At 43.0% G+C, this 23,291-nt stretch overlaps 1 protein-coding gene across 1 annotated transcript in view; it reads left to right on the top strand.

Moving 5' to 3' along the window:
* OBSCN (obscurin, cytoskeletal calmodulin and titin-interacting RhoGEF) overlaps nt 1-23,291 on the top strand; it is a 233,575-nt gene that overhangs the window by 65,886 nt on the left and 144,398 nt on the right. Inside the window, exons 28-39 of the mRNA XM_018558648.1 lie at nt 141-407; nt 1,235-1,501; nt 1,956-2,222; nt 3,422-3,691; nt 4,863-5,129; nt 5,837-6,103; nt 8,477-8,749; nt 9,664-9,915; nt 12,907-13,173; nt 15,559-15,825; nt 17,458-17,724; nt 18,867-19,133. Coding sequence (XP_018414150.1) covers nt 141-407; nt 1,235-1,501; nt 1,956-2,222; nt 3,422-3,691; nt 4,863-5,129; nt 5,837-6,103; nt 8,477-8,749; nt 9,664-9,915; nt 12,907-13,173; nt 15,559-15,825; nt 17,458-17,724; nt 18,867-19,133 — 3,198 coding nt within the window. The remainder of the gene's footprint in view (nt 1-140; nt 408-1,234; nt 1,502-1,955; nt 2,223-3,421; nt 3,692-4,862; nt 5,130-5,836; nt 6,104-8,476; nt 8,750-9,663; nt 9,916-12,906; nt 13,174-15,558; nt 15,826-17,457; nt 17,725-18,866; nt 19,134-23,291) is intronic.

Below are 23,291 nucleotides of genomic sequence, written 5' to 3'. Positions count from 1 at the left end.
AGCACTAATTCATAATCTGCTTTATCATTGCTTCTTACGTCTAAACATTGAATGAGCCTGTATACATCATTCCATATTCTGTATCAACCAATCGACAAAATACCAGGACCCCTAATACAATCACTCTGCCTTTGTTTTAGAAATACCTGTTCAGGTGTCACAAAAACTTGAAGACAAGACCGTCAACGAGCGTCAGACATGCATCTTGTCCTGCGAATTCAAACCCCCTCCAAAGTTTGTGGAATGGTACAGAGGGAAGACGGTCATTGAGCCATCGGAGAGGTACAAACTAATGCAGGAGAAGAACCTGGCAGAGCTGAAAATTGTAAGGGTGAGCCCTGAAGATGCCGGTGTGTATACCTGTAAAGCTGGAAGCACTGAGACTTCAGCAACACTTCACGTACAAGGTATGGATAAAGGTCGCTTAGTGAGTTAGCAAGGGACCACAGATAGAAGACAGATAGAAGACAAGTTGGCCAAGTTCAACACTTCATTAACCTCCTTAGACATGTTTAAGTTCAGAGTTCAAGAAAAAAACTTGCTATAAAGTCCATCTCTCTATCTCTCCTCTTTCTCCGCTATCTCTTTCTCCGCTCTGCCACTCTCCTTCACCCACCTCTCCTTTTATCTCATCTTTCTCTCCTCTCTGTTTCTCCTCTTTTTCTCACACTCTCTCTTGCTTTCCCTCTCTCTATCGATCTCTCCCTCTCTCCTCCCTCTTTCTCGCTCTCTCTTCCCTCTTGCTCTCTCCTTCTCTCTCTCCTCTCCTATCCTCTCTCTCTTTTCTCTTCCTACCCCTCTCTCCTTCTCTCTCTCCTATCCTCTCTCTCTCTCTCTCTTTTCTCTTCCTACCCCTCTCTCCTTCTCTCCCTCCTATCCTCTCTCTCTTTTCTCTTCCTACACCTCTCTCCTTCTCTCTCTCCTATCCTCTCTCTCTTTTTTCTTCCTACCCCTCTCTCCTTCTCTCCCTCCTATCCTCTCTCTCTTTTCTCTTCCTACCCCTCTCTCATTCTCTCTCTCCTATCCTCTCTCTCTCTTTTCTCTTCCTACCCCTCTCTCCTTCTCTCTCTCCTATTCTCTCTCTCTTTTCTCTTCCTACCCCTCTCTCCTTCTCTCTCTCCTATCCTCTCTCTCTTTTCTCTTCCTACCCCTCTCTCCTTCTCTCTCTCCTATCCTTTCTCTCTCTCTTTTCTCTTCCTCTCCCTCTCTCAATCTTTCTCTATTTCTCCTGTAGCTCGTGACGTGAAGGTCCTGAAGCCTCTGGCCAATGTGGAAGTAGATGAAGAGGGCAGCGCGGTCTTCTCTTGTGAGCTCTCTCATGATGATGAAGAAGTGGAATGGTTCCTGAACAACACCCTGCTGTACACAAACAACTACAATGATATCAAGAAGATCGGGTGCTGCCACACGCTGACACTAAAACAGGTGGCGGCCCAGGACTCTGGCACCGTGGCCTTGAAGACCGCAAAACTCTCGCTCAACGCAGAACTCAAAGTTAAAGGTGAGTGGACGGTGTTTGAAGCGTCATTTAGAACAAATGTATACCAATATCAACTATTTCATGCTAAATACAACCAAATTGTTTCTTTTAGTTTTGACATTTCTGTCATTTGATTTTTATTGCTGTCTGTGACTCTGTTAATAGACAGCAGGCTTGTAAAATAAGGCTTGATCCTGCCAGAAGTCAAGTGAACTCCCTCTTCCCCCTCTCCTCATATCCATAAAATAGGAGAGTGCAGGGGGGGGGGGTCTGTAGTTCAGCAGGGGAGAATGGGGCTGGGCTGACAGCACTGCAGGATGTTAGGAGTCCATTCTATTTCTGGCAGTGACCAACAGGTATTTTTCTGTACTTGCAGTGCAATATGTTTAAGCATAATGTGTAAACCGTTTTATATCATTGCATAGCAACTATTATTGTGTTAGTGAGCTTTGTGGGTTGGCTTTATCCTCGGTAGAAAAGCCGGCAGTGTTCATGAAATCGTTGGATGATGCAGTGGGCGATGAGCGAGGAATGATCACGTTAAAATGCGAAGTCTCTAAACCCAACGTCACACCAGTCTGGAAGAAGGATGACCAGGTCCTGCCGAAAGGAGACAAGTACCAACAGATGCAGGCCGGGAAGACGGTCTCTCTTGTTATCCACAACCTGAACAAGTCCGATGCTGGACTGTACGTCTGTGACATTGGAACTGATGTAGCCAGGTCCAAAGTTGGAGTACAAGGTACTGTATCAAACATATCCTTTGTCCTTTATGTGTGACTATTAAGTGAGCAGAAATTCAGATGATTGCAAAATGAGCAAGCATTTTGGTTTGGCAGTGGAGAAAGGAAAAATAATTGTGAGGTACATTACTGGAGGGATCCCCAGCAGGAAGAAGGAGGTCCTGATTCCTCTATATAGATCTTTAGTTATCACTAGAGGTATCCCCAGCAGGAGGAAGGAGGTCCTGATTCCTCTATATAGATCTTTATTATCACTAGAGGGATCTCCAGCAGGAGGACGGAGGCCCAGATTCCTCTATATAGATCTTCAGTTATTGCTAGAAGGATCTCCAGCAAGAGGAAGGAGGTCCTGATTCCTCTATATAGATCTTTAGTCATCACTAGAGGGATCCCCAGCAGGAGGAAGGAGGTCCTGATTCCTCTGTATAGATCTTTAGTTATCTCTAGAGGGATCCCCAGCAGGAGGAAGGAGGTCCTGATTCCTCTATATAGATCTTTATTATCACTAGAGGGATCCCCAGCAGGGCGAAAGAGGTCCTGATTCCTCTATATAGATCTTTAGTTATCACTAGAGGGATCCCCAGCAGGGGGGAGGAGGTCCTGATTCCTCTATATAGATCTTTAGTTATGATGTTGAGATGAGAAGACCTGACTATCAATCAAGGTTTAATTCAGCCAAAAGAACATTTGTGAGGTCAGGTACAATTCATCCCAAAGGTGTTCAGTAGGATTGAAGTCATGGCTCTGTGCAGGACACTTGAGTTCCTCCACCCCAAACTCACTCATCCATGTCTATATGTAGTTGGCTTTGTACACAGGGGGCAGTCATGCTAGAATCGAAAAGGACCTTCGCCAAACTGTTGCCACATGGTTGAAAGAGCACGATTGTTTAAATGTCTTTGTATTATGTAGTAGTAATAAAATTACCCTTCACTGTAAACACCTAAACCAACACATTTGGAATGGGTTCACACAGGGCAATATAGTGTATGTGGGGTAGTCTAGGATTTAATTTCCCAACAAAAGGACTCAATTTGGTTTGTTTCTTTTGCTGACAGGAAGTAATTTCTACAGATGCTGCCTTATAGCCATTTATCTGATGTTGATGTGTTCCCCTTTATTAAATGGCAATCTGCAAACGACCCATCCAGTATTTTAATTTTACTGTTTGTTTCACGATTGCAATTTTCTTTTACAGAACTCAATATCGGAATCACAAAACGCCTCAAGGGCACTGAGGCGAAAGAAGGAGAGAGCTGTACGTTCGAGTGTGTCCTGTCTCACGAGAGTATAGATGAATGCTACTGGACAGTAAACGGGCTGGAAGTGGAGAATGACCAGAGGTTTGAGGTGTCCAATAAGGGCCGGAAATACTCGTTGAACATCAAGGAGGTGAAAGCCAGTGATGCCGGTGATGTGGTCTTCACGGTCCGAAACTTATCTTCCAAGGCCTTCTTAAGTGTCAAAGGTAAGTAACTCATTACAGATCACTACTACTGCTTAAACACAGTGGATGTTAAGTCAATCCCTACTGTAGAAGCGTAAAACCTGTAAATGTTCTATTTTCAATAGAAGTAAAGATGTAGAATTAAAGTTTTCTCTCCCTTGAAATTTTGACAAATTCAGGAAATTTTGGTGAAATGTCACCAATTAAGTGAAATGTTTATGCGGCAATAAGGAAGACAAAATTAAATTTAGCGTGCAATAGGCTTTAAATGGCCTCTCAGGTTTTAATTGCCATCTTGGTGAATACTGGGGAGATTTCGCTTCACTTCTTGTATAGCAGTGTGGGTAGGGTTGGGAATTTTGTATATTCCCAATGGCGACACAAACTTAGGGATGCACCGATTAGGTTTTTCTGTATCATGTACGAGTACCGATATTTTTTTTCAGTACTCGCCGATACCGGAGATCCCATTAAGAAAGCCAGGCAGCATGTAATGACTCGCCGCCCAACTTCCGGATTAGCCGGGAAGACGAGGAAGCATGGAGCCGGCTTTCTGGCAAATCAGGAATCCAGGGGGCTGATCATAACTCGCCGCCTGGCTTCCCGATTGGCCAGCTTCCTGACCAATCAGGGATCTGGACGGCGAGTCATTACACGCCGCCTGGATTCCTGATTGGCCAGGCGGGGCAAAAAAGGTAATAGGTTCATGGTGATATCTATGGTTAAGAAGAGGGGGGGAGGGATGGTGGGGTAGAGGGATCTACTCTCCACGGGGCCACTGACAAGAAAAATGTGGGCCCGAGAATATACCTGTGGCTCCATCCAGAGACACTCCTGCCTAGGTCCTGTCAGATGTGAATGTGGGACATGGCATTCTTAGGAAGTAGAGAAATCAGTCTGACAAAGACAAAAACTAAGGAGAAATCTCCCAAATAAGTCTCCCGAATAAAACCTGGCAGTGGTCCTAAACCTTTTACACCCTATCCATTGGCTGTCTGTCAATTGGGCTTTAACCCTCACTGAACCAAAATTATTATTTTATTTTTGTTATCCCATTCCAATTTTTTGATAATTTTTTCACAATGTAGACTCCAAATACTTAGCAAATATTGTATCTTGTATTGTCTAACAAGACAAAATGACAATGTTTAGTTTTACACGCCTCATCCTCGCCCAATCCTGTGTCTTCCAGGAAAGCCAGCTGTTATCACAAAGCCTCTTGAAGATAAGACTGTTGGTGCTGGAGAAGACATCATCTTGAAGTGTGAGTTTTCTGCAGAAGAGACTAACATTAAATGGACCAAGGATGGCAAAGTGGTAAAGAGAAGCCAGAAATATGAGATCTTTCAAGAGGGGATGGAGAGCAGACTGATCATCCATGAAGCATCATCCAAAGATGCCGGAGAATACATCTGTGAGACTGCTGATTCCAAGACCAAAGCCGCCGTCCAGATCACAGGTAGATGACATCACACATGTGTTCTCCCCTAGGACTTAGTGAGTGTATTCTGGAGTACTGGTCATAGGGCCAATACAGTGAAAACATAATTAGGGGAATTTACTAAGACTGGAGGAGCCAGAATATGGAAATTCCTAATTTTTGGAGGTTCACAAATTTTTTAAAAGTTCATCTGAGGCAAAACTGATAGGGATGCCCCGATACCAAGTACCGTACTCGGTACAAGTACAAGTACAGATACTTTTTGAGCTCCAAGACTAGAGTAGAGAAAAATTCAAGTTAGGAGACAGCTGTCAATTGGAAGGAGCACACGGAGCTCCTGGGATTTCTACATCTTTGTTTTAATGTTTGATTTTGTTTTTATAAACATTTATAAAGGATGCACCGATACCATTTGTCCAAGTACAAGTACTGATACATTTTTGTTTAGTGTCATGTGACAGGTTTTCTAAAACAATACAGACTAATGATTTCAGGACAGTGGTGGAGCGCCAGAGCCCGTTCCCAGCTGCAACCGCTGCATCCCTGGTAGTTCTCATGAAAATGCCAAGTATCGGCACTGGTATCTGAACTGGTATCGGTGCATCCCTAATAACTGATCAAACTTATCAAAAGTCCGCTTATCTCTAGTTCCACATTTTATGCAAAACACAAAAGTGAGGTGAGATTTTGCGAATAACATTTACACCCGATTTATTTTTCGACAGAAAAACCCAACCGATTCACCAAAGAGATCTCTGAGGTCAAGGCCGAGGAAGGGGAGGAGGCCGTATTCACCTGTGAGACCGAGAAACATGCTGCAACTGTAAAATGGAGGAAAGGCATTTCTGAACTCAAGCCCTCTAAGAAATTCGAGATGACTCAGAAAGGCAATGTCCTCAGCCTGACTGTGAGCGACCTGGAGAAGAGTGACAGCGACACCTACATATGTGATATTGGGGATGCCCAGACTAAGGCAACTCTCTCTGTGAAAGGTAAGTGGATTGGCTCATGGCTAGCAAGCACTGCCTATACACAGATTATTATTCTTTTATGAAACGTTATTATTCTATGCAGCTTTGTGTATAATAAGCACTCAAAGTGTCCTACAAAATTATAATATTCAGGGGTTCCGAGAAGCACTGAATGATATGGTTGATAATTGAGCCAGCTGTAGTTTTGCAGCCACTGAGAAAAAGCATTAGATGCATTTTTTTTGTAAAATTTGTGGGTTGCCCCTGTAGCGCTCGCCCCAGAAGGAGCCGCTGGATATGAACTAGGGCTCTCCTAACTGTTTTGCCAGCCACCGGCTCCTCTTTCTCAGCTCCAGCAACACTGACACTCTGGAACAGAACAGGCTTGAGTCGTAGGGTCTTTTTAGCATTTATTGCACAGGATCAACTAGGAGAGAGGGTTGGGGTTGCAGGATACCCGAGTAACAATTTAAAGGACTCTGTCTTCTCCCTTAGAAACAGCTTGAAACAGTAGCACAACGGTCCTATATGATTGACCAGTAACATGTAGTAGCACAGAGAACAGCCAGGAATAGTCCAGGACTTTGAAGGAGAACTGTCACAGGACTTGTAGTTCACCAACTGGCTTCTCTTCAGTATATTACCTGAGAATAGGGTGAGGGATCTCTTACAGGGTCCAGACGGTAACTCTCATCAGCTCCTCTGCGACACTCTTCAATGAGCAGATTCCATCTCCAGCTCAGCTTCCATCAGGTTCCTTTCCAGTAGCATTTAAGGTCTCTGGGCCCCCCAGCATCTGAGGCCTAGACCAGGCATCCTGCAGCACACAGAGCTCCTCCCAGGGAGGGCCCCAGGGGAGAGAGAGAGTTCTGGAAGGTGTCCCCAAACATTTATCACCTTCCTCCAGCCATACGTCTGAGTCAGCCTGCTCAGGGATTGGTCAGAGTCAGATGCATAGTCACAGTTTGATGATTGATCCTCCCACACTGTATGCTGAGTCCCCAACCCAGCAACAGGGGGAAACAATCAATCCACCAGAATCAGGGAATCCAGCAGAACTCAGAGCAATCAGCATCCAGACTGATTACAGTCCAGATATACACTACATTTAGTAGCGACATAGCAGAGGGCGCTACACCCATAAGACCACATTGTCATAATAAGCCATTGGTAATGACCTACAGTAATTATAGCAAAAGCATGTGATGTCACAGCAACTGAAACTACTGAATTTGCATATGTCATAACATGTCACATACCTGAAATTCCCATCTTTATGCCCTTGAAACTAATTCCATAATTCGGGTGAATTTGAGATTCGGTGGGGCATGCATTTTTTCATAGTGTGCAGTGATAATGTTTTGTTGTGGAATGTCCAGTTGTTACTAAATAACCATGAAAGTGCTAAAACATTTAAATAATGAACATTTTGTCTCAGGTTAAATGTTTACGACTGAATGATTCACCGTTAATGCCCTTGTCTGCCTCTACAACAACAAAAATACACCAGACTGCATGACATTAGGTCAAACAGGCCATAGCAGCCTCTTTATTGAACATAAAATAATCCAATATTATATTAACATTTTACGGTTGTATCTAACTAGCTTACTGTGAAGTAGCCAGGAAGGGGGCCTTTGGTTCATTAAAGAAATCATACCTAAACCATATCATCTTGAGGACCTCAACAGCTTCAAGACCTCTTGCTAATGCACAAATAATTTCCTGGGAACTGAGCCCTAGGGGCACCATGACAACCAACAAAGCAATAGGGCTTCATACCATCCGACATACTGCCTTTACCAAAACCACCTTTCTGTTCTTGTAAACACAAAAGACCTACTACCTGCCTGGAGGCCATGACAACTAACCTGCCCAAAAGTAACTCAACCAAAGAGGGTAGGTGATCGGGACTTTCCAGCTCTGCAGATCTCTGCAGAAGGGTACTCCAGAGCCAACCTCTTGGAATCAACCAAGATCTGCTTCTTCTGACCAACTTCTTCCTTCAAGGTAAAATCTTTCCCCTCTAGGTGCCCACACCACATCCCTTAACCCTCTTCATAGCCTAAATTTATCAGCCCAGTCATATGGTCCATATGTCAAGATCTGCTTCCTCCAAGACTCGTTCTTTAAATTGTATTAACTATTTTTGCTTTAACAAAAGCGCACAAATTCACATTGTCACATGTATGTCTATGTTCGTGCTGGCTGGCTTATTGTATGGTGTGATTTTGTTGTACGTCTCCACCTCCTGTAACAATTGAGGAGAACGTCAAAGTTTTTCAGAGAGAATAATGAAGAGGTTTGAAGATTACCCAATTTCTGAAAATCCACAAGTCTCACAGGCTGCCTCATTCCAGGACCTCCATTTCTCACCTTCTGTATTCGTTTTAGGCCACAAGGTTCTCGTAGTAGAAGATCTTGAAGATGTTGAAGTCTACGAAGGGGAAATTGCAACTTTTAAATGTAGAATCTCTCCGGCAAATTATGGGAAAGTGCACTGGTTCCTGGATAAAACCCCGTTACATACCAACAAAATCAATGAAGTTCAGTCACTTCCGGGGGGCTACCACACGCTCTCGCTCAAGCAGCTGGGGGCCAAGGACTCTGGTGTGGTCACATTTGAAGCTGGTGACCAAAAATCATCTGTAAAACTATTAGTGAAAGGTAACGGCAGGCGAATGCATGGTCTAGATCAATGTAATAGAGGATGAGCAAAGTCTAAATTCTAAAAAAATCACTTAATTTCACCAATTGTGCTTGTAAACGTCACTTCTTTTCAATGTAACTGATAGCATTTAAACGAGAACTATGAGGCGAGTGATTGTCACTCATTAACTCAATACAGTTTTATCTTTTAGATTTAGTCAAAAAATATTTTTTTTTGTGCACGGATACTGATTTTGGTGTGTTTTAACAATTGAATTGTGTATTTTTATCGGTTTAATATTAATTTGAGAAACATTTGTGCAATTATCGCAGGGCCTACAAATTTAGTATCACCATCTTTTTATTCTACCGGGCCTGCGCTTTCAGAAAATATATGGTTTGGGGGGTCTTTTACAAACGCTAGCAACGCAGCAGTTGAAAATCAAATCAATAGGAAAAAATTGCAGAAAATTCAAAAATGGCTTGGCCAGCTGATTTGAAAAATGTTCCGGAGGGCTTGGCAGCGAAAGGGTTAAACATTTAATACAGCTAACTGTTTACAAATATTCAGATTTACAAAATGTCTTCAAAAAATTGCTGTGTCAAAATGTTGCTTGCCAAAACTTTTTACGACTTTGTCAAATCCAGGATTTGTTTTTAACCTAATTATCCAAAGTGGATTCTGCCGGCAGTTATGAAACAGATGTCCTCATATCTAAAGTTTAATTTACAGAGGCATCCAAAAAGAATTATGTCTTCAGAAAAAGTAAATATACAATGTTAGTATTTAGAATTGAAATTCTGAAATTGCTTTTTGTTATCGAAAATAAGGAATTTAGTGTCCTGACATATCTTAAAATTAGAATTTGGTGCATCCGCCGGAAAATTCTATCTTACAAAATTTCTGAAATGTTAATTTCATGTTATTCTAGAGAAACCTTCCATCACCGATTTGGAAGTGTCTCAGGGGGAAAGTGCAACAATTACTTGCAGAACCTCAAAACCTAATGAGTCTGTTTCCTGGTATAAAGATGGGAAAGTGGTTCGTAGTTCTTCAAAATATCAGATAACTAGATCCGGATGTGAGAACACGCTGGTCATATGTGATGTAACCAACAAAGACAGTGGCACATATGTCTGCGAACAAGGGACTGGCAAGAGTAGCACAGTTCTTGCTGTGAAGGGTAAGACAAGAAGAATGTTTTATATCTAATTTAGAACTAATTCTTGACCTTGGTGGGAACTCAGCAGATAATTGCAACTTTTCAAGTAAAAAAACAAGAGATCAGCAGATCAAAAACTACAATTTTTTTTATTTTTGTTATAGCTGGGTGTCAGCAGCCCAGACCATGACTACAACGTAGATACATTGTATTTTTGCATGTCTGGAACTGAAAAATGAACAAAGAATACCAATAAACACAGATGATCGACTTTTTGAATTTCTCTGTCTCTCCATGGAATGAAGAAGATCTTTTTGTTTACCCAAAAGCAAGACAATGTTTTTGTATCTTCATAACTCATTTTGTAATTTTCATGCTCCCAACTTTGTGGGAGGAGTTTGGGGACGGCCCCTTCCTGTTCCAACATGACTGCGCACCAGTGCACAAGCAAGGTCCATAAAGACATGGATGGGGAAGTTTGGGGTTGAGGAACTTGACTGGCCGCACAGAGTCCTGACCTCAACCCCATAGAACACCTTTGGGATGAATTAGAGCTGAGACTGCGAGCCCGGCCTTCTTGCCCAACATCAGTACCTGACCTCACAAATGGTCCAACATTCCCATAGACACACTCCTAAACCTTGTGGACGCCTTCCCAGAAGAGTTGAAGCTGTTATAGCTGCAAAGGACGGAGCCAACCCAATATTAAACCCTACGGACTAAGACTGGGATGCCATAAAAGTTCATGTGCGTGTAAAGGCCAGCGCCCGAATACTTTTGGCAATATACTGTATATTTTGGTTGCATTTATGAAGAATGTATTACCTCACTGCTGCTGTGGAGATCTAGAAAATGTTTGAGGACATCCAGTTCCCTTTTCCCCTAAAATTGGAAGGTCCCATGTTGCATTTTCTGTTAAGTTCTTACTCGAATCTGCTGCTATGCACATTTAGATGGCGTGTTGGTTTGCCTCCTGGGAAAAGAAGAACCCGGACTGATTAACTAATCTTGTGTCCCAGAAACTAAACTACATCTAGAGTATGCATTTTCTCCCTGTAACTTCCGCATCAAGTCTCTTCATCTTCATTTAACAACTTTCTTTCATTCAAGTATGCATGAAACTCTTGACAAATCTAAAAAAAAATGGCAGTTTTCAATGTTCTTACAAATCGTCTACTTGTCGTTAAATACAGTTAAGCCTCTTATGTAAAAATATGCCACCGGGCTGTTAAAAGGCCATTGGATAGTCACATACACTGTATTTCTTTATCAATAGAGAAAGGCATTAGTTTTAATGGATACGTTACTTTTAATTATTGCATTAGTTTTCTTGCTCTTAATGTTGATTTTTTTTCTGCCATTTGTTGTTATAATCCATTTTATGTTGTGTGTTGGCTCAGTACTAATAGAAAGAACACCCAAGTGAAATTGTCTGCCACCTACAATGCTGTTTTAACACCTCCTGGACTCCAATTATGCAAATGCAATCAACACCTGGTTGCCACTAACAGATTATGTGGATTGGAGCGACATTCACCGTATTTATTCCCAGAGAATTTTTGTACAAGTCATTCTGAATTGAGAAAGCCGGTTGGATGACCAGTGAAATGTCTTCAAGAAAAATACAGCAAGTCCAGTTGCCTTGACTTACTTTTTACAGATAAGCACTTCTGATGGTTGGAAGTCCTTCTTATCACCCCTATGCTAATTTTAAATGGACAATCCTGAACTGAGTGTTGTACTGGCCTGCCGAGTGTGGATTGGGGAGGCAGTGTCTACAGTCACTCTTATATCTTTCCGACTTGACCGAGAGTAGAAAATAGCGTCCAAAAGTGTTAGTCCAAGTGTAGAAATTAATGGAGAAAACGACAATTCTCATGTTTTTTGGTTTCTTTGGTTTGATATTTATGACTTTTCTGTTGTCCTTGCTGAAACCATATATAGAGCCATTGTTATTTTAGGTGTTTGATACAATGAGAGAGCAACCATATTATGTATGATGGGATAAACATAGAAAATAGTAGGTCCCTCTGCACTCCTCACAGTGTTCCCGGCCCAAGTACTTGTAGTGGTGTTCGCAGTGACAATCACGGATGGCACCGTGCAACAAACAGTGGAAAGCAGGAGTCACCAGCACTCTGTAAAAATCTTTGATGTCCATTTAATCGGACCAATTGTCATGTACAAAATAACGACGTTTCGGGACCGCACAGGATCCCTTCATCAGGGTGACATTGTACATTGTCGCCCTGATGAAGGGATCCTGTGCGGTCCCGAAACGTCGCTATTTTGTACATGACAATTGACGATTGGTCCGATTAAATGGACATCAAAGATATTTACAGAGTGCTGGTGACTCCTGCTTTCCACTGATGGGAGAAGCAGACTTTAAAGACATTAAGAATAAAGAGGACTATCCCATTTATGTGACCTTTCAATTTTCCAAAATTATTTATTTTGAGATGTAAAAAAAGTTGCCCCTTCGCATTACAACTCTGATCTTCTGAGGCAGGGCTGTAGCTACCATGGGGAGCTACCATGGGGCGAGTGAGGCACTCGACTCAGGTGCAGCTGAGAGGGGGGCGCAGCCAGGGCTGGGCTGGTTGCGCACCTCCGCCCTGTTGCCATGGTGAGCGCAGGGCGCCATTGGCTACACTCATGCACGCATATTGCTAAACATGTGCAAAGACTAAAAATTTGTTTTGGACGAAATTAATGGAAACGAAAAAAAATGTCATTAGTTTCGTCAAGCAAAACATTTTTTTATGCAATTTTAGTTCTCTGCGCATTCGGGCCGCCATCCTGGAGGCATGTGCATGACGTTGCATACCGCACACGTCTGTTGGAGGGCACAATTTTCTGTTCTTGCCTCGGCCGCAAAAGGAGCCAGCTACGGCTCTGTTCTGAGGTCTGTATGTACCTCACCCTCTTCAATCATCATCTTCAGCTCAGTAATGTTCCTGTGTTTCCTCTGCTTTTCTTCTGTAACATTTGATCTTTTTCATGTTTCAGAGGTTCAGGCTTACTTCAAGCGTGAAGTACAAAGTGCAGAGGTCGCGGAAGGTGAAACAGCGATTCTTTTTTGCGAGCTGTCCAATGAGAAAGCCCAGGTGCAGTGGAAGAAGGACAGCAAGCTGCTGACGTCCAGCAGCAAGTACAAGATGAAGGCAAAAGACCGCAGGGTGGAGTTACTTGTCCATAACCTGACCCAAGAAGACTCTGGAACCTACACCTGCGAAACCGGAGAGCTAAAATCTTCTGCCACCTTAACAGTGAAAGGTTCGTTAAATTAATTTCTAATTAAAACACTATATCCACAAATATTCATTTCAAAAATTAATTCTGAGTATGTAGGGGAATTAAAGGGGAATTCACTCTGAACTGAAATGCAACCATAAAGTATATCTAAGCTAAAACATTTTTTTAGTTTTTTTGGTTTCGATAGGCTTAGGAATGGTTGGAACCTCCATTGGGTTTTTGGGCACCTAGGTTGATGAGATTTGCCTTCACTTCTTGTGCGGGACGAAATCTCTTCAAAGTGAGGGAAATCTTGAACAGTTGTCACCAGAACAGGTGTCCACATTGGAAGATTTCCCCTTTAATTTTGATTCAGTGACAATTTCTGGTTTCCTCTCACTCTCTGTTTCCGGAAACATTGGCCACCAACACAAAAAGAGAGGGTGCATCTCTGCGTTGGCATTTCCTCCTGTGCAGAACAAATCTCTCCAAAGTGAGGGAACATCCCATCTTGAACAGTTGTCAGAAGAACAGGTGTCCACATTAGAAGATTTGTATTTGAGACCATCCAGTTCTGAGATTTACACAGCACAGCACATCCCTATGTGGTGGGGAAGGAGACCTACTGCAGCCTAATAAGACTTAGGGCTAGTTAACACCATCCTCAGTGCATTCCACCTGGCTCACTTTGTTTTGGGGCAGGAGGAGGCGTGGCACTGCATTGAACTCAATAGCACCGCAGCCATGCCCTTCGGCCCCAATGCGATCGGCCACATGGGAACACATGACACATTAGTGCCTGCGTTCCGGCTGGTGCAGTCAGAAAAAGTAGTGCACGCATAATTTTTTCTGACTACATCGGACTGGAACGCAGGCCCTGATGTGCCACGCGTTCCCATGCAGCCAATCGCATTGCAGCCGGAGGGCGTGGCTGCAGTGCCATTGAGTTAAATGGACTGTCACGCCCCCTCCCACCCCAAAACAAAGTGAGCTGGCCAGAATGCGTTCCAGTGCGTTCCGGCACCAATCGGCCTGGAATGCACGGTGTGAACTAGCCACCAACCTTTGACTGAACTGGGAAATGAGAAGCAGCACACTGATGAGCTCATGTCTTTGTCACGCTGCCTTTTTCTCCCATCAACATGCTCCATGCACTGCAGCACAACAGATTGACTCTTGTCCTGCCTCTCCCTCTTGCAGCCTGACCTCTGCTGTATAGGGCTCCAAGAGGCTAAAATCAAGTCAAATTAGGTAACTTATACTGTTTGCATTTAATAAATACAATTATACAAGTCATAAAGTGGTCTGGGTTGATGTATTATTACAGCGCCACAGCTCTATTAGAAATGAAGACATATTGAACATGTAAAATAGGAGTTTTTAGGTTCCATCACACAAAAACATTTAGAATTTTTATTTAAAAAAAACTTACCATTTTAATTACAAATAAAATAATAAATATAATAATAAAATATAATAATACAATAAAATTAAAAAAATGCATAATTAAAAATATTCCAAAAAGGTATAAAAAAATTAAAAATTCAAATTGTTTTTGCGTGATGGAACAATTTTTATATTCAATATGTCTTAATTTAAAAAATACAGTTCAGGATGTATTCATGAATACGGAGCTGCATTAATTTGTGTCTTTTATACCTGCCTGGAATTTAGCTTTAACATAAGATATATATCAGGGACGTGCGGTCAGGGGAGGCAGAGCTTCACCTAGTATTATGGAGGAAAAAGCTGTCAGCTTCAAGTGTGAAGCTGACAGCTTTTTCTCCATTCAGATCGGCTTCTATCAGGTTACAGAGCAAGGAAATCCTCTCCGCGGTGTATCCTGTCATGGACGGAGCACCGCCTATTAATTACAGACGGCGCTGCATCCGGCTTTTGACAGCTAGTTAGGTTACACAGCAGCCGGCTTCCCCGCTGCTTGTGTAACCTAACATAGTGAGGCAAGAGCTGTCACAGCCTCTACTCTGTGTTAGAGGCGTGAGCTCTGTAGATGGTTTGGACCAACGGCATTGGTTCAAGCTGTCTAATCAATAAAAAGAAAAAACCTACTGAGGTTATCGATCTTGATGCCCTGACCAGTGACGTGCAAGTGAGGGACAGGAAGGCTCCTCCCTGTCTCCTCCCTCCCTCCTCCACACATAGCTTGGTTACCGAGTTGGGGGTGGGGCTTTGGTGGGATGGGGCGGCACTTAGGCGTGCTGGGGGCATGCCTCAGCCAGCACGGAAGGCACCGCACGTTACTGATATATATATGTTGCTAGGTCCACTTTAAGAACCTGAAGGACCGCTTACAGGATAACAGCACATTAATGTTTTCTGATCAGTATCAGTAATGGACAGAAACAGAGCCAAAAGGTTTCCACCCTCTGTAAAGGATCCAAATGAATGATGTTCCTTTCTCTGCAGCTGTTCAGGTCTTGTTCAAACGAGGCCTCCGCAACGAGAAGGCCAAAGAAGGCAGCACGGTGAAGCTACATTGTGAACTCAGCAAGGCCGGAGCCCCCGTCAAATGGACGAAGGATGACCAGGTTTTGGTGAGTGGTGAGAAGTACCAAATCAAGCAACAAGGCACCGTGGTGGAGCTTCTCATCCTGAATGCAAAACCAGAAGATTCTGGTGACTACACGTGTGACACCGCAGAGCAGAGGAGCTCATCCCATGTGACTGTAACTGGTAAGAACAAGACGAAGCACTTTTTACTGTCATTGGACCTTCAAGTTTGTTTTTTTATGAGTGCAACTCCAGAAATCATCCACCAAATCATAGAAGTCTAAAAATGTTACCATGCCTGTTCTTGTACACTATGGCTAGCACTTTATCGAAAACACATAACATTATAAAAGTACAAATCAAGGTTTACACCTCAAAGGAACATGTAGTCTTGCTAAGCTCTTGATGTTAGCTCCCATAATGCATCACAAAGGTGGGATTCTTGAGATTGAGCCTCAGTAAAGAAGAGTGAACTCTGTAATTATGCACCGAAAACTTCCTTTTCCTGTAGTTGATATGACTTGGAGAAATCATTCTCAATTCTAACCCAAAAATGAATAGACTGTATCACTTTCAGCAATGAGAAGTATTCTAGCCAGCAATTAAATACTTCTTGATGCCCATCCTAATGTCTCTTTGAACCCATGTCCTCCTTCTTATTAGCTTACAGAGAAGACACTGAAAGACTTCCAAGATTCTATTGGCTTAAAGCAACTTTATCTTAAGCCAGATCTGAAGTAACTGAATTACAAAATGATTCTATGACCTCTGAGAGGATGCATAGGGTTAAAAGGTTTTTGTTGGAGGTGGAATTGTGGGCCTTCAAACAAATAATGCCCCCAGAAGGAGCGGGTAATTAGAATCTACTGACACTGAAAACATTAACGCAGCTTACACCAGTTTTGTGTTAAACCTTGCCTGAAGATGTGGCCATATGCACAAAAAGTGTTGCTGGTGGTGTTGTAACCATTTTTATACCTCTTCGACTTTGTACCCATTCTGAGATGACCTCTAATTACCCGTTCCTTCTGGGCACCAGGGTTTTTTGGTTTGGAGACCCACAATTCCACCTTCAGTATCCCACCAACACTAGATCTCTTCTGAAGACACCTAGCCCCTAGACCTCTGCAAGCATCAAGTGTGATTAGAAAGCCATCAAAAAGGTCATTGTGGAGACTGATAAATTGTCCACAATCTCCATCATAGGTTGAAGATACTGGGTTCTAGCAACCTCTGCAGATGAAAGCACTAAATTGCTCTAGTACTTTACCATAATGGCTTTCCCACTCCTTCTGGAACTTTTTTCTGTACTTTTTGGAGAATATATAGAATAAAAGGTTTTTTTCAAGGTGTCGGTGAAGGTTCTCATTTATCCCGGTCTTGGTATAGCTAATAGTAGTCACATTCAACTGGGCTTGTTCTGTAATGTTGAAGAAATTTTACAACTTATCCAAGCCGCTTCCATATTTATATGTTCTTGCTTGGAATTCTTCGTTATAACTACAATGAATATAATCTTCCCTGATCTCTCTTGTTACCAAATTTGGTTAATACAGAGAACTCAGACTCACTGTATGTTGTATCTTCATTTTCACACCATTCCTTGTAAAGTCTATAGACTCTGGGGTGTGAAAACCCTTCAAGGTCAATAGTCTCTGCCACCAAACATTCACTTGTTGGCTACTTAGGACATATATATAATAAAGTGACGCCAATAGGATATTGGATAATTTGGGACTGAATTTTTTTTTGTTGTGGCGTTGACACTTTGAACCTAATAAAAGGTAGCTCTTCCCTTGACCTGTTCTTTCCTAGCGCTTCCCGTCCGCTTTAAGCAAGACCTGCAGGATTGCGAGGCAGAAGAGGACTCATCGGTCACTCTTTCCTGTGAAATCACCAAGGCTGATGCACACGTGGTCTGGAAGAAGGGCATCACAGACCTTCAAGCCAATGACAAGTATGAGCTCAGACAAAAGGGAACCGTAGTGGAGCTTGTGATTCATCACGTAGGAGCAGAGGATTCCGGAAGCTACACCTGTGATACCGGAGACCAGCAGACTGCCGCACGGGTCAAGGTTCGGGGTAAGGAAGCCTTGAACTTGAATTTGGGGGTCTAAATTTTTATATAAAATACTGTTTTCAGTACTTTTTTTTCCATCTCAGTCCCACTGATCTCCAGCCTGCTTCAGAGACTTCCTTCATGCACACACTCCATTGCAGGCTGCATATCATTGGTCTGAAATGGCTTCCTGATAACGATGACAACAGTGCACCAAGCCGGGGCAATGTGTGTCAGCATGGCCGCTTTTAGAGAAACTATATAGGACTAGCACACCTTATCAAATGCATGTTTGCATGGAATGAGAGAGTTAAAAAGTACCTAAACAAGCATCTATATAGTGTACAAGGAATAACCCAATGAAACTATACAGTCAGGTACATCGACAATAAATGACGCATATAAAACAAATACATGCAAAGGCAGTTACCTAAAGCCAACATACAGCCAAAGCAGGAGGTCCCAGGGATCTTTTGGGGTTGCCACCTACTTCAGCAGAAACCCGCAGGTCTTTAATTGTCTACCTACCTGATTTTACAATTCCCCTGGGTTACTTATATGCTAATTGGCTTTGTTAGCTGTCATTAAATGTATTATGAATTTCAAAAGGTGTGCTAATCCTCTATAGGTTCTATATTTGTTTCATATGTGGGTGTATCTAGGATTGTACCCTGTTTATGGGCATATTTTAGCTGCCTTTGTATTGCTTGTATGTGCTAAGGCCATTCTCATTTATTAAGCATGGCCACTTGTAGTCTCCACCAGGGATGCATGTGATAGGGTGACAACTAAGAGGCACAATTGGGAGACAGTTGTCACCCCATAACAGGAAGTGTCTGAGCAAGGCTTTTCATATCTGGATCGACGGGGATTATTTTAATGAAAGCTGCAGATTTGAAAAAGGTTGAAACAGCTTTGGAAATTATAATAAATGTTCAAGCTTGTATGACATTTTAATGGGTTTACTTCTGCTTTAAGGGATTAAACCTCCTATGTACCATAGTCAAAATCTCTATGATTGATTACCCCTTTTCGTGCATGTGCTTTTTTTACATGCCACATGTTAGAAACTATAGATGCAAGCGTGTCAATATTTTCTTCTGTTCAGGACTTCTCATGATGTTTCGTTGTATATCATGCTATGTTTGTAATATTCTTCCCATAGAGCCTCCAGCCCACTTCACCCAGGAGCTCACCCACCAGCAGGCCACTGAAGGGGAATCGGTGACTCTGTGCTGTGAACTCAACAAGCCCGACACTCAAGTAGAGTGGAAGAAGGATGACAAAGTCGTAAAGCAAAGCAAGAAGTACAAGACACGTCAGGAAGGTTCCACGTCAGAGCTGGTTATACGGGACCTGGTGCTGGACGACGCTGGAAAGTACTCTTGTATCTGCGGGGACCAACAGACAACGGCTGCGGTGACAGTAACCGGTAATGTCATATTCTCGTTGGTGGAATGTCTGTGGAGATGTGAAGAAATTAGAGGAAACGTTTCATGTAGATGGGAGTGAGAGGGAGGGGGGACTCAATGGAGTTAAGCTGGCAAACCTCTATACCCTTTGATGTCCTATTGTAAAGGTCTTGTGCTATCTGCTCCTTCTACAGCTCTCGCTGTCTGTTAGGGAATGAGGTTTGGGTTTGCTGCTATGATGGGTGCTGGACGAATGTCTGGGATTTGCAAACTTCAAGAATCACAAATTTAGGGCCGCCAGAAATAAGCAACAACCTATAATGCAGGAACAACCTATAATGCAGTACATAGCCTTTTTTTCTGGTCAGGAGAGCCAATAATTTGAAGTATCCTGGATGATCCTGCCCCCTTCCTTCCCCTATACCAGTGGTTCTCAACCTTTCTAGGGCCGGGACCCCTTGGTAACATTTGCCAAGTTGTGGTGACCCCCAAAGGTAAAATTTAGGGATGACGCGGCTGCTGCAGCGACATCTGGAGGCGTGGCAGGAGAACTGACACTGCTGCGCTAGGAGAGAGCTGAGGAGGACTCTCACCTTGCACAGCGACCCCACAGGTTGAGAACCACTGCTATAGGCAAAGACAGGACCGGGCTCTGCAGCTGGAACTAGAAGAATTGGATTTAAAGTGTGTGGCTATATAACGTATGAGGTACATACTCCGCAGTACTGTCACTGGTAGGGATGGGCTCGGGCGTGTTCGCAGCTTCACGTGCCGAGCCCGCCAGGAAGCTGACAGCGCGCAGCGCCAATCACAGGCACTGAGACATTTCCCGATCTCTGCAGCTGCGGACCGGGAAAATGGAATGCATAGCTAGAGGTGTGTTTTACATATTGTTTTGCTTGAATCCATACATATTGCACCCGCCCTCTGCTGCTGTCAATTACTAGAAGGGGACCTGATGGAGAACTTCAGGTCCCCCTCTGCTGATTGGCAGCATCAGAGGGCGGGTGCAATAGCTATTTTGCTATTGGCTTTTTCAAAGTGAAATAGCCAATAGGAATCTAGCTATGCATTCCTATGGTGGGTTTTTTATTTTTTTCTGACTTACGGCGTCCCCCGATTTTCAAAAAAAAAAACAGAGCAGAGAAAGGTCCCGACCTTTCCAGGAAAAAGTGTCTCTCTCCCGGCGGCCGAGAGCCACTAAGCGACCCCTGGCAAATTGTCATTCGACCCCCGAGGGGGTCCCGACCCACAGGTTGAGAACCACTGCCCTATACAAAGGTAGGCTCACCGTAGCCATATTGTCATTGTGTGTTGGAGCTGTCCGAGAGAGCCAACAGTTCTGTGTAGGGAGTTTATTTATTTATTTTTCTTTTAAAGGAGAACTATGAGGTGAGTGAAAATCACTCATCCTTATTGTTCGAGACGACGCGTGACAATGAAACTGTCACAGGTCGGCTCAGTAGATCGGGAAGTGAGCGAACACATACCGTCGCTCGCTCACTTCCCGATCCTGTCCCTGCAGAGAGCCTTGACTGTCACTCACGACTCCCTGCACCTATTCCCCCCTTCCGGCTCTGCTCCTCCAGCGCTGACTGGCGGAACGGACAGGGAGGGGGCGGGCACAGCTGGCTCTGCCTCTAGATGGGCAGAGCCAGCTGTCAATCGCGCAGCTGGGTGGATCCAGACAGTAATGTCGGGATTCGTCCCGGCTGCGGAGGGTCTCAGTATACTGAGCTTTGGGTCACGGGAGGACGCTAGTTTATGTCCTCCCGTGACACTGAGGAGAACTATGGGGAAAAACACTGACCGCATAGTTCTCCTTTAACTGTAAGTTGCAGTTTATTAAATAAGTGCAAAGTTAGAATTAATAGCGCAAAACAGGGTCGTAATAGCAAAGTGCACGCATACACCACAGAATAATACAAAACAGATTATGAAAGCTGTACAAACATTGACTCTTCACAGCAATGTTCTTGTGGCTCAATCAGGGTAACATGTGGCTGCACAGCAAAGTTTCTATAAGACTCCGTAGCAACAGAGAGTCTAGCGGAGGATCACTAATTCAGTAACAGTTCAGAACACAAATGGCTACTTGCAATTATTCTCATGAACATAATCCTTCTCACTATAGTCAAGGTTAAAATGGCGAACAGCTGGAGGGATCCAAGGACACAGGGGGACCACCCCACTGGAACCTGAGTACTCTGCTAGGAATTGAGGAGGTGCTCCCCACTAGGGAGTTTATTGTTAATGTGTTTTTATTTTGCCAATGGTACATCTCTCCCATGACAGTGCCCAGCATTCCAAACCTTATGTTCCAAAATAGCTTGCTTATGAGCTCTACAAATTAGCAGAATCGCATAACAAGATTTGCCCCCTCCCCAATAGAATTCACAATCTTTGATCTTTGACCAAGATTTGAGAAGCTTCATGAACCGAACCCAGGCAGATATGCTCATCCAAATTGTTTGTGCTCTGGTCTTATCAGGAAGAAATGAAGGATAAGGCTCCTAACACTTATCTCATGACACTGCAGGGAGCCTGGATTTAGGGTAAAAACCATTGCTTTGGGTCTTCACAAACTGTAAAATATTGAGCACATTTCATAAATACTGTTCTACAGTATACTGTATAATATATATCATCGGTTCTCAACTCGTGGGTCGCGACACCCTCTGCAGTGGGTCGCGGTGTCATGTCTGCATAGACCGGCCCATCTGCATTAGAGAGAACTAGAGGGGGAATTTGTGGTTCAGCCTGTGGGAACCTCATAATGTCAAACTGTCCCCTCTCTCCCGGCCTCTCCGATAAAGTGATAAGGCCCGGGGAGAGAGGACTATTTCCTCATTTTCGGCCGGCGCATTAATATCAGGAGCCGCGGCTCCCGACAATTAAGTTAATCTATCTATCTATCTATCTATCTATCTATCTATCTATCTATCTATCTATCTATCTATCTATCTACCTACCTACCTACCTATCTATCTATCTATCTATCTATCTATCTATCTATCTATCTATCTATCTATCTATCTATCTATCTATCTATCTCTATATATATATACTGTACTGTAAATACAGGTATTCTTTATGAGTGGAAACACTAGCCTCTTAAATAAACTGAATAGTAAGTTTAGTAAGCGCGTAAAAAAGCGATAAGGGTCTCTGTTGTCCTCCTGCACAGATCTTCAGCCTTTCCAGCCATGCGGGTTACACAAAGTAGATTTCATCGGCCCTTCTACTGCAAAAAAAAAACATTTTATTAAACAAAAAAAAACAAAATCCCGTAAAATTCTTGTGCTAAACGTCAAGAATTTTCAACGCTATTTTTTGTGTATTATGCAGTTCTAATATTGCATCTTTTCTTTCTTTTTTTATGCATTTTTGCATTGTATTTGATTTAGGGAAATGTAAAACAGCAGAGTATCAACTACATCATCCCTGTGGTTTTCTTAACATGTCTGACGTCGGGCAGCATTTGTACTAATTGTATCTTAAAGCTCTAAAAAAAATTAAACAGCTCCGGAGCTTCGGGGGAATGCTAACTGTTTGTGATTTTCTAAACACCGGTCACCTTTCTAAACACCGGTTCCCTTTCTAAACACAGGTCACCTTTCTAAACACCGGTTACCTTTCTAAACACAGGTCACCTTTCTAAACACAGGTCACCTTTCTAAACACCGGTCACCTTTCTAAACACAGGTCACCTTTCTAAACACCTGTTACCTTTCTAAACACAGGTCACCTTTCTAAACACCGGTCACCTTTCTAAACACCGGTCACCTTTCTAAACACCAGTCACCTTTCTAAACAGCGGTCACCTTTCTAAACACCGGACACCTTTCTAAACACCAGTCACCTTTCTAAACAGAGGTCAACCCTTCTAAACGCCGGTCACCTTTCTAAGCACCGGTCACCTTTCTAAACACCGGTCACCTTCTAAACACTGGTCACCTTTCTAAGCACTGGTCACCTTTCTAAACACCTCTCACCTTTCTAAACACTGGTCATGTTGTATGTAATAATGATATTAAAACTGAAAAATTAAATGTTATAACATTTTGTGCAACTTAAACATTCAAACAAATGGCGAGGAAAGGGTGTTCTTCTACACCTTCTGAATGTCATGTGGTCATGATAACATTCCATTCAAACCTACTCACCCTTGTTGACTT

Source organism: Nanorana parkeri, unplaced genomic scaffold, assembly GCF_000935625.1.
Source record: "Nanorana parkeri isolate BGI_ZX_2015 unplaced genomic scaffold, ASM93562v1 scaffold351, whole genome shotgun sequence".
NCBI lineage: Eukaryota > Metazoa > Chordata > Amphibia > Anura > Dicroglossidae > Nanorana > Nanorana parkeri.
This window is presented reverse-complemented; position numbering and strand designations above follow the sequence as displayed.